The sequence below is a fragment of the Falco punctatus genome, assembly GCF_963210335.1.
Source record: "Falco punctatus genome assembly, chromosome: 2".
In the NCBI taxonomy this organism is placed as follows: Eukaryota; Metazoa; Chordata; class Aves; order Falconiformes; family Falconidae; genus Falco; species Falco punctatus.
Genome location: NC_137581.1, coordinates 29,752,364 through 29,762,562, shown reverse-complemented (window position 1 = coordinate 29,762,562; position 10,199 = coordinate 29,752,364). Strand labels below are relative to the sequence as shown.

Below are 10,199 nucleotides of genomic sequence, written 5' to 3'. Positions count from 1 at the left end.
CTCTTCGTTCTGTAACACTGATACTAGAACATATAAAGCTCTGGAAGGGGAAGGCATAGTGAACCATTCCAATAAAAACTGTACTCAATCCTACACAAAGATTAAAATAGAGCTTTTATTGATGGAATAACAAAAGTGCTTTTCTTAAATATTTTTCAAAATACATTTATACAACTTACAATAATATATCCAAAATAACTGTATATACAAAACATTACCTTGTTTAATGTATGTGCTTTTTTCTTTTGAAAATTACAAAGCAACTTTTTGGCAAAGTTCAACCTTAAGAGGTGATAGTTTTGAAGGTTGGATTAAGAAAATAGAACCTGAGGGAAAGTGACACTTAAGTCCATGACAAGCAAGAAGTTCTCCATTTAGTTAAATAAAAATGTTTTTGCAATATTTTTCACATTACAAAAATAACAGAAGTGAAAAAAATGATGGATATTTTTCTCATCATTTTATAGAGCAGCTTCTCATTCTTTCAGGTACAAGAACTTGAGATAAGAGTGCATGTCAAAAATGAATGCAAGTAAGGACAGCAGTGCCCTGCTGTGGCTTTCTCTTCTGTGCAGCGTTTCTTAGCTGCTGTTGATATGGTTGACCTGATTGGATCTGCGATGGATTTCTTCCAGAAAGCTCTCAAGCTGTTCTATCAGCATTCGTTTTTTAAACCTGCATTTAAAAGCAAGCATAATAATGGATGTAAACAGTAATACATCAATCGTTGTTCACAAAACTTTTACTGAACCCTGGACATTTCAGTTATTTTAGGTCCAGTGCATGATGAGGTGATATACACCTCATATATATATATGCTGTCTCCTAAAGTTCTGGTAAACTAACTTGGTTTTCCATTTCATGAAAAGAATACAAAACTATGCTTACTACAGTCTATTCTAGCATGCTGCTGAACATCACTTAGCCCTCAGAAAGCCAGGAAAAAGAAAGTTGCTGTTTCCAGAAGTAAAGTTCTGAAGTACAGAAATAAAATACATGTCAAAAGAACTATACTCCTGAAGCTGGCAACAGCATTTACGAATTATTTGCATGCCTTCATGATGTATTCACAAAAGTTAAGTGTAGTTGGTACTGGTGCCATTACACGTGCAGAAGAGTTTTCCTGACAAGAAAATAAAAAATCATGTAAGTTTGAGAAAGAAATGCAAGAAAATTCAAGCAGTATTCCATACCTGGAGTCTCTGCAGTTCTATTCCATTTTGATTAAATAAATTTGAACAGCAGACCATTTTGTCACCTTTGCTTACACCCCAGCCTCAGTGCACGCAGCTCCTTGCTGTTTCCAGCTAGCCCTCCCCCCCTTGCAACACTCCTGCACCTGAAAGGTCACTTCTGACCAATGCTTTGGCAGCTGCACACCTGCTCAAAAGTAAGCAGCAATTAAAAGATCACACTTTCTCAACCCAGTGCTATGATGAACTATACACCCAGTTCAGTCCTCTGACCTTACTAAAGCCCGGCAAAGGCCTCTAGTCCTGGCCAGGCCTCCCACTCCATGTACTTGGCTCATGGAAACATGGCATCTGCCCTAACTCCTGGACCACAGACCGCCCCACAATCCCAGTCTGACTACGGGGAAATCAGCTCCCATTCCCAACCATTCACTATCTCTTTGAATACCCATGCTTTGGGCCCTTACCCATCCTTCTCATCACAGTTCTCAGTAACCCCACAATTCAAGTACTGCTTCCTCGCCACTCTTCCTCATTGCTTTCACAACTGCTCCCAGCTTGCTTAAAAGTATTAATGTGAGAAATAATTATTCCTTCTCATTCCCTCTAGTAAAAGTCTAATTATTTAAGTTAATAGCTAAGTACTTTACTATAATACAATGCTAGTGAAAATTTAACGTGCTTATTGTTCTGTGCAAGTGACTGGCCAATGTTACTTTCCAGAATACCTTCAAGCCCCTCTGAACAGCTGTACAAGTGAACAGCAGACATTTCCTAGAAACCTGGTAGAAGGGGCAGAAAAAACACATTGCTAACTAATCTCGCATTACTGTTGACACAAGAATTCAGGTTAACAGTGCACTGTGTTAAGCCCTTCAGTACATCTCACTAAAAGTTCTTTTCCAAATGCTAAGCACTACAGCAAGCAATTCTTTTCAAGGCAACAGAAACAATTTACCGCATTAGCTAATATTGTAATTAACAGCAATAAGCATTGACTTAATTAAACTGTTCACTCTGCTAGGAATATTAGTACCTTTAATAATAAAACTTCTTTGAGTAGTTCTAGCTACTGAGCTTCAAGCTTCATTAGGATTTTGAAATTGGTTGTATTAATTCTTGCCAGCATTGGGTATCACTCATCATTTTGTCAGGCATGCACTTTGGGCTTTGCTATGTGTATTAATAGCTTAAAGCTCCTGATTTGGAGAATAACTAAAAAGGAATTGAATTTCTCATACTGAGAAGTTGGTTGATTTGGAGAATGTTGATCTGTCTTTTGTCAGCTTTTGCTCTAAACTCCTTAGCAGAGAAGAAAAAAAACTTAGTGCTAGGACCATAAATAGATTGCTAAGCCAACTCCAGAAATATTGAAGACCTCTCTACTACATAAGAAAGGGCTAAAAGGAATTTGCTTAAGTAACTCTACATTTTGTGCATCAAAGTTGTAGCCACCTATTGGGAAGTCATGTCTCTTCTGTTCAGTAAGGTCTCCTTATAAGCACTAATACTACCTACCTAGGCTGAGCCAAATGTGTATCACTACATATAAGAAAAGACTTTGTCAGGATAGAATTAGCTAAGGATTTAAAATTGAAATGTGGCATCTCTTCATCCTTAGTATTTTCACAACTGACTGGAAGAAAAAAAAAGAAATCCAGTATCTACTCCATCTTGATTTCTGCCTCTCAAAAGTGATAGCTTTTCTGCTACCAGAAGAGGAACTGTGGGGCAGTCATTTTCCAAAAGAAGCTGAAAACTGTGGATTATTTTAGAAATCTTCCTCTCCACTCAAGCTCTGGTGGATTAACCTCTGGAATTGAATGGGGACCGTTTTTAAACACACACACTTTGCTGCTGAAATGCTCAAAAGCTTTCTGAAGTCTGTGATCAGAATCAGAGCTCCCTGGAGTAGGGAAAGAGCAGGCATCCAAAATTTGAGTTGCATTCCATGGCATTGCAAAGGTCAGCTATTGGTTAACAAAACAAGACTCTCTCGACAGCTCTAGAGACCCTAGAGATGTTCCCTGCAGGGAGCAGGGACCCTTGGTTAAATGTGATAGCTTGCCCGGACAAGAAAAGAAGCAGAGAACTGCATAGGGATTGTAGACAGTGTTATCCAGGTGGATAAAATTACCACACTAGAAAAATCTAACCTAGGAGAGAAGAGGAAGGAGAGATTAAGCTGTTTCTCCACCCAAACCAGTAAAAATTAAATTTTACCAGTCAAGAGAAACAGAATTGCCAGTCTTTTCCACCAGTAGATACAGAAACCTGTTGGCTAAGGTGGGAGACGGGATTAAATTCTGATGCATCCAACAACACTCAACAACTGCCAAATTTTGCAAAGAAAGAGTCAACTCAAGATAACTAGAATAGAGAGGCTGTGCAACAGAATTGAGAATTACAGATGATCTGAAAAGCCTTGTTTTAGAGGTACAAATATTCCAATCCCACTAAGGGCTGCCACAGATACCAGGAGCAACAATATCGCTTTGGTGTGCTGAAACAGTGAGGAAGCATGTATAATTTACAGGAACAACTATGACAGGTGATATAAAGGTAGACCAAACAAAAGCATGATAAAGTAATTGTTGCTATACGACGAGCATGATCTATATAAATCTGCATGCCCCACTGTGCTGGAAGTAGAAGGCTAGAGGAGTTGTATGAATGTCCAACATTCAGTATCACTTTAAACTCTCAGCACTGTTTTATCAAAAAATGAATTTGATTTTTCTTTAATCCTAAAATTTGTTTGATAATGCCACAGGAAAAAAAGCTAACTACTATAAAAACAGATTAGAGAAAAATATTCAATTACTCTGAGGCATCTGAAATAAGCCTCAAAGTTAGTCACATTTATGATCCAAGCAAGATGCTAGAATTATTAGTTCACTTCAGAACACTGTTGGTTCCAATCGTAATTTCATGTTTCTCCTTTCTTTCCTCTTAGAAAACATACAGAAACCTAAGTAAGTATGGTCAGTCCAAGGGTGCTGTAACAGTTTCTACCTGGATTAACAACACTGGATTTAAATCATCAGCAAGTATCTCTACTCCAGTAACAACTATCTCCCATTTCCACTGCCTCAGACATATTTGAGGCTGTGGAAGTAACTCTGAAGGAAATAAATCCAAAGGGCAAAACCATATCTTTATGGAACATACCTGAATCTCAAAACTATTTTTAGGACAAGATTTTGAATTTATGTGGAATAAGGAATTTCAACTTTCTGAAAGCCTAATTCACAGTAACATGCCATTCTGTCAGTTTTTCAGATTATACTCACACCTGAACTTTGGAACCTGAATGATTTTCTGAAGTTACCTTCTCCTTCTATACCATTGTTCGTCAAATTTATGGTGATCTGGCAGTTACAGCTGCTAACATTTTTAAGAGAAAATCTGAGGCAAAAAGGTAAGCTTGTGCAAACAATACACATCAGGAAGTTTATGTGCTTGTTCTTTTCTAGGGAATTATTTACTTGCAGTACAAAGCATTGTGTGGCAAGTTTCAACAAACAACTGCATGGCTGTCAAGCAGTTACGTATGGCAGTATATGGTGCAGTTTTCTAAGACTAATACAATTCAGTTACTTACCTTGAAGCTTCTTTAATAACATTTTGTAAAAATATCAGTCGGGTTTGTAAGCTTCCTTGTACATGCTTCAGCAAAAAGAAGATTCTTTCATATTCTTAGAGAAGAGCAAAATCACAGTTACTGAAGAAATGCCTATACAGATTTTTGTTCTAATAGAGCTGAGTGAAATCTGAGTGAAATTAAAGATTTCATTCAGCTTTTGTAAGCTTTTGAGATATATCTTTTAACAACCAAGCCTGTAGCAATGACATACTGTTTAATGAACACTAACATTAAAAAAACCACATGATACTGCAGTTTAGGATATCACTAGAACACCTAACAATTTAATTCTAACACTGATAATATAAAAATCATGACTTCCATGAACATTGATAGGTGTATCAATGCTTTAATCATTGATTCAGGGAATTTTCAGCAGAGGTTTTCAAGTAAGTCTTTTCAGCTTTACATTTATTTTGCTTCAGTCTCATGGATCAGTACATTCCTAAAATAGTGATCCAATGTAAATTCTTTGTCTAGCTGTCATGCCAATCATCTGTAAGAGAGATCTGGTATACTTACTCCTTCCAGGTTTTCGGATCTCTTTCATAATTTGTGCTTTTAGCTCTATATTAATCTCTCTGGAACTTCTGCAATGCATTGTTTTTTTCCCTTTGCTGGGTGAAGAGATTGGCAAGTTCTCTTCGGTGCTTTGTTCTTTACTATCCAATTCCTCGTGATTCTCCAAAAACCCATCAACATTCAAGTTATTCCCTAAATGTTCATGGCCTACATCCTCTGTATGAGATGCTGATCCATCCAATGAATTGAATGGAGAAGAGGACATTGAAAACTCTGAATCCACAGTATTTGGGAAAACATCTGACGAAAGTGGGTCTGTAACATGATTCTCAACCACATCATCCATTGTAGCCTCATTATTTGTTTCCAATGCTGAAAAAAACAAAGATTACATTTGCCAGTTTCACATTAACATCTGATATGTCAATGAGTCAGTTCAGTATTAAACTTAGTAAAGCTGTTCTCCAGCTTGTATAATCAACTGTACATGCCAGACACAAGAAAACGTGTTTGTGGGTTGCAACACTGAGCACATCCCTACCTCCTGGCAATTAATGGCTTAAAAAAACATCACATGTATATTTATATGATAAGGAAAATTGCTACACGGACTACCAAACAAAAGAAAAATCACCTGTAAAATGAGCTTTTATAACATGCTTCATTTTCCCCATTAAATTGAACCGACAAAGTTTACTTTAGTGTTCAACAGTGAGCAAGGATGTCACACAGCACTTCAGCTCCACAATAAGGGAAGTGAAATCACTACACTACAGCAAAATTCAAATTAACTTCATGTTGTGATATTTTGGAGCATCTGAATTCCAGGCAAAGGAAGAACACCCTCCTGACTGTTTACATTGTCTCCTCATTTAATACAGGAAACACAATGTTTATACTGGGAAGTTCATAAGAAAGAGATTTCTGTCTGACAGACTTTATTAACCCCAGATGCACATTTAAATACTTTCATTTTCAAAAAAGGAGGGATAAAATATTTGGGAAATCAGCCAGTAGTATTTTCACATAAACAAGATTTTTGCACAAATTAGAAAGAAAACCCTCTAAAGATGATGAAGAGTCACTTACTTTTGTGAATAGGAATAGGTTTAACAAGGTCAGGCTGTGCTTGTGTGATTGGTGTTGGTGGCCCTTTTCCTCCAATGTGGTTATTCACAACTGGAGGAGTTTGTGGTCGACCTCTGAGCAGCGGGGACATACAGCGTCGTCTTTTTGGAATCCCTTGCATATTTGGTTCTCCAGGTCTTTTATGTTTATTTTGAGGTCCTGATACAAATTCATCTGCTTCATCTATCATCATTCCCTGCAATTAATTTAATGGGGAGAATTCTTAAACTTTACACCAAAAGCACATATAAAATACAATGAACGCTTTGACATCATGATGTTTACCATATAAAGGCACCTATGTACAACATGTCATTATGTACTAAATTCATGTCAACGTAATCCTTCCTAGACTACATCAATGTGCTTAAGGCCCTTATCCAACAGTCTGCCAAGTAAGACGCCCAGGCAGGCTGTCAAACTTTTCAGTAATTGCAAAAGGACTCAAACATTTTTAAAAAAAAGCTCTAAGTTACATTGGCAAATTGGTCAAGTCCAAGACAGATTTGGACAGAAGGGACAGCCCATGCTCTCAAAGTTTTGGGAAGCTTTTTATGGGAGCAGTTTGGTAAAGGAAACATGATTAGGTAGTGGCTATAGTACAGTCACAAACATATGCCTCTGAATTGTATTATAAATCAAATAATACTGGTTTTCCAATGAAGACTGCCCTCCATAGGATACTACTGATGGAAAAACATCTGAGACTTCCTTGTAAGCAGTACTTATCTGAATACTTGAAAGTTTCTCCAATACATTGCTCTTTGAGTGGCCTAATCAGCAATGCACACACAACAGCACATTTTTAAAAAGGCTTTACAGAAAAGTCACCTTTTTGTCCAATTTGAATGGATTGCCAAATGTATGAAGCCTTCGTGGTTGATCAGGATCAAGCTCTCGGAGTGGAGAAGGTATTTGTTTTAGATACTCCTGGTAGTTTCCCATTTGTGCTATAGGTACGCTGTGAACTTGGTCTGTCACAACAAAAGGGTATATTAATATATGACACTGCTCACCTTACAAGAATTTAGTCTGTATCTACTTCACACCTCCAGTTTTCAGTCTTTAATCAAATGCATCAACAAAAGAGATTTGCAAAACTCACCATTATTCTTTCCTAACTGGTATTTATAATATCTTGTTTTGAGTGCAGGAAACTTGCTTAAATGAATCAGCACATCTCACGTATTTATCATTATGACAGGGAAATAAGCAACAGTTGTCATGCATGGATGTTAGCTTTCCAATGTGTCCCATAACTTTTCAATGGGGTAGATGGGTGAAAAACTGGAACTGGGAAATTATAACTAAAACATTACTACAAATAAAAGATTCATTAATGCAAAGTAGTAATGCCATGCTGCACACAGCTTTCACATAACTCTACCCAGTTTTAGCCACTCAAAATTTATTTGTTGAGACTAGCATTTTCCCAAAGCAATAGTAATTTTTGACTACTGGAATCAACAAATTCTTAAAATCCATAGGACCTGATTCTAAACTTGTTATGGATTTAGTTAAAGCTCCCAAGCCTTTAATCAAGCAAAACATACGCTAGCAAAAATCCTGGAAAAAATAACATTAGTTTTTATGTGGTTTAACCTGCTTTCCAAAAAGCAACTTCTCTACATTTCATATTACATTATCACTTGATCACAGATATTAATCTGACCTACACAGTGGCAGGACTAATGTAACACTTTCACTTGCATTGCCCTTCTCATTTTCTCCATTTATTTCATCATCTTCTGTTAGATGCCATAAAGCAGTGCCAGAAGACACAGTAGAAAGATGAAGGAATAAACTAGCAACTACTGAACTTTTTGCTGTTGGCCTAAAGGGAAAAAAAAATAAATTAAAAAAAAAATCACACTGGCAGCAGCCAGTGAGCAAGCTTACTTTTCCACTGTTCACAATCCACTTCTATGGAGAGATACCATAAAGTTCAGAACCGCCCTGTGATTTTTGTCTCAGAAACACCAGGAAAGTCAGGAAAAAACAGTCAACAAAGAATCTTATGTCAAAGCCCAAGTCTCCTCATACAGACTAAAGGACAGAGCAGTGAATCTGCAGTCTTCTCTATCCTCACCAATTTTTCTTCCAGTAAGTTATTTAAGGAGAAAAAATATCTAAAAAACCATGCAGTTTAATGACAGTACCAGACATCCATTAAATTTTAAATAACTATGCTATTTGTTAAAGTCTTCATTTTTTTAGTACCAATCGTATCACAGGGTAGACAAAATATTATATTATCTAACCTTCATCTTGTCCTTTGAGGAACTTGCGAGTACTCTTCAGTAAATTAGATCTCATTCGCGTTAACTGATCCAAAAGATTTCTTCTGGGTATGTCATAAGCATTTCTAAAAGTCTGAGGTTTCAAATCCTACAGTTCCAGTAAATAAAGTTCCAATTAATACCATATATGAAACAATATCTAGCATTTCAATGGAAGTATATTGAAAATAACAACATTACACACAGTGGTGCTTACCTTATTCAGCAAAGCTATTTGGAACCCAGCATACTCCTTCATATTGAGGTCTAGAGGTCTATGAGGAATTTCCCCAGTAATCCCCTGTAGCAGATGTTGAAAATCGTTCCTATGTGCCATAGACAGGTTGTGTGATCTGCTTCTGACCTTAATTCCAGTCTCTTGCGCTACCTTTTTGCCTACAGAGCCAATGACTCTATCGGACTCTATTTTGGCCTTAATTTGAAATAAATAAATAAATAAAATTGACAATATGCTCTTAAAAGGATTAGTCAGACTTATTCATTTTAAATTCCTACCTAGAAGATTCAACAATGTGCTAATACACTATGACGACCATAACCAGGATGAGTGCTTAAGGAGTGTTTAATACATAACCACTTAATGATTACTACAATTTTAAATATAGCGAACAGTTTGTGCCTAGGTCTTCTGCATATTTCTCCTCTGCTGCCCATTATGGTATCTAAGCACCAATATGCATGCAATGCTTTTATTTTCATAAAATGCCATAATTTGACTAGTAATTCCCTGCAAAACTATCTATTCAGACTATTTTCTACAGTAACAGCTTAACACTAACTTTCAAAAGACTGATTCTCTCGCAACTATAGTTGTGATCAGTCACACAATGGTATCAACTTTTTAAAGCTCAATACAAATAGTCATAATATTAATATGAAATACATGAAAATACCCGATTCTGATTGACTAGACAGACCTAACCCCCAATAATACATATTAGATTTGTACCAAAATTAAACATGTTCATAAATGCCATCTTTTTGGCAGAACAGAGTTGAACGAAGAGCCAAAAGTAATTTAGTAATACACGTGCCAATGTTGGTTTTGCAGTTTCACATAAATTTATATACTACTCAAGATTTGAACATGTACTTGTTAACACTGAGTCTCTACTGGCAGTGCCTTTCAGAAGTTAGAAAAGCTTTAAGTATAATTTGCAGTGCATGCCACTACATTTTAGGAGTCTCAGATATCTAGGTTGAATCATCAGTTCACAGAATACCGAGCAATACAACTATGATTTAATAAGATATACTGTAAACCTGAAGAGGTTTACTTCCTCAACTAATCATTTATAACAATGTTTTAAGAAAAATTTTAAGCAAAAGCTGTGAGAACTCATTAGTTCACATGTTTGTCACATACAAGTTCTTACATACAAGTATGTAACTAAGTTACAAGTACTTGTA

General features: G+C 36.4%; 1 protein-coding gene across 5 annotated transcripts in view; it reads right to left on the bottom strand.

Moving 5' to 3' along the window:
• Positions 1–101: 101 nt before the first annotated feature.
• Positions 102–10,199, bottom strand: part of INTS6 (integrator complex subunit 6) — a 45,700-nt gene continuing 35,602 nt past the window's right edge. For 3 of the 5 annotated variants that reach the window (XM_080375036.1, XM_080375035.1, XM_080375039.1), the window contains 7 exons: positions 8,986–9,201; positions 8,751–8,877; positions 7,321–7,463; positions 6,451–6,685; positions 5,362–5,733; positions 4,798–4,891; positions 102–675 (listed from right to left, as the gene is read on the bottom strand). In XM_080375036.1, coding sequence (XP_080231162.1) covers positions 582–675; positions 4,798–4,891; positions 5,362–5,733; positions 6,451–6,685; positions 7,321–7,463; positions 8,751–8,877; positions 8,986–9,201 — 1,281 coding nt within the window. In that variant the 3' untranslated portion in view covers positions 102–581. Of the gene's footprint in view, positions 1,976–4,797; positions 4,892–5,361; positions 5,734–6,450; positions 6,686–7,320; positions 7,464–8,750; positions 8,878–8,985; positions 9,202–10,199 lie in introns of all 5 variants that reach the window. The other 2 variants (XM_080375037.1, XM_080375038.1) reach the window with 2 other exon arrangements.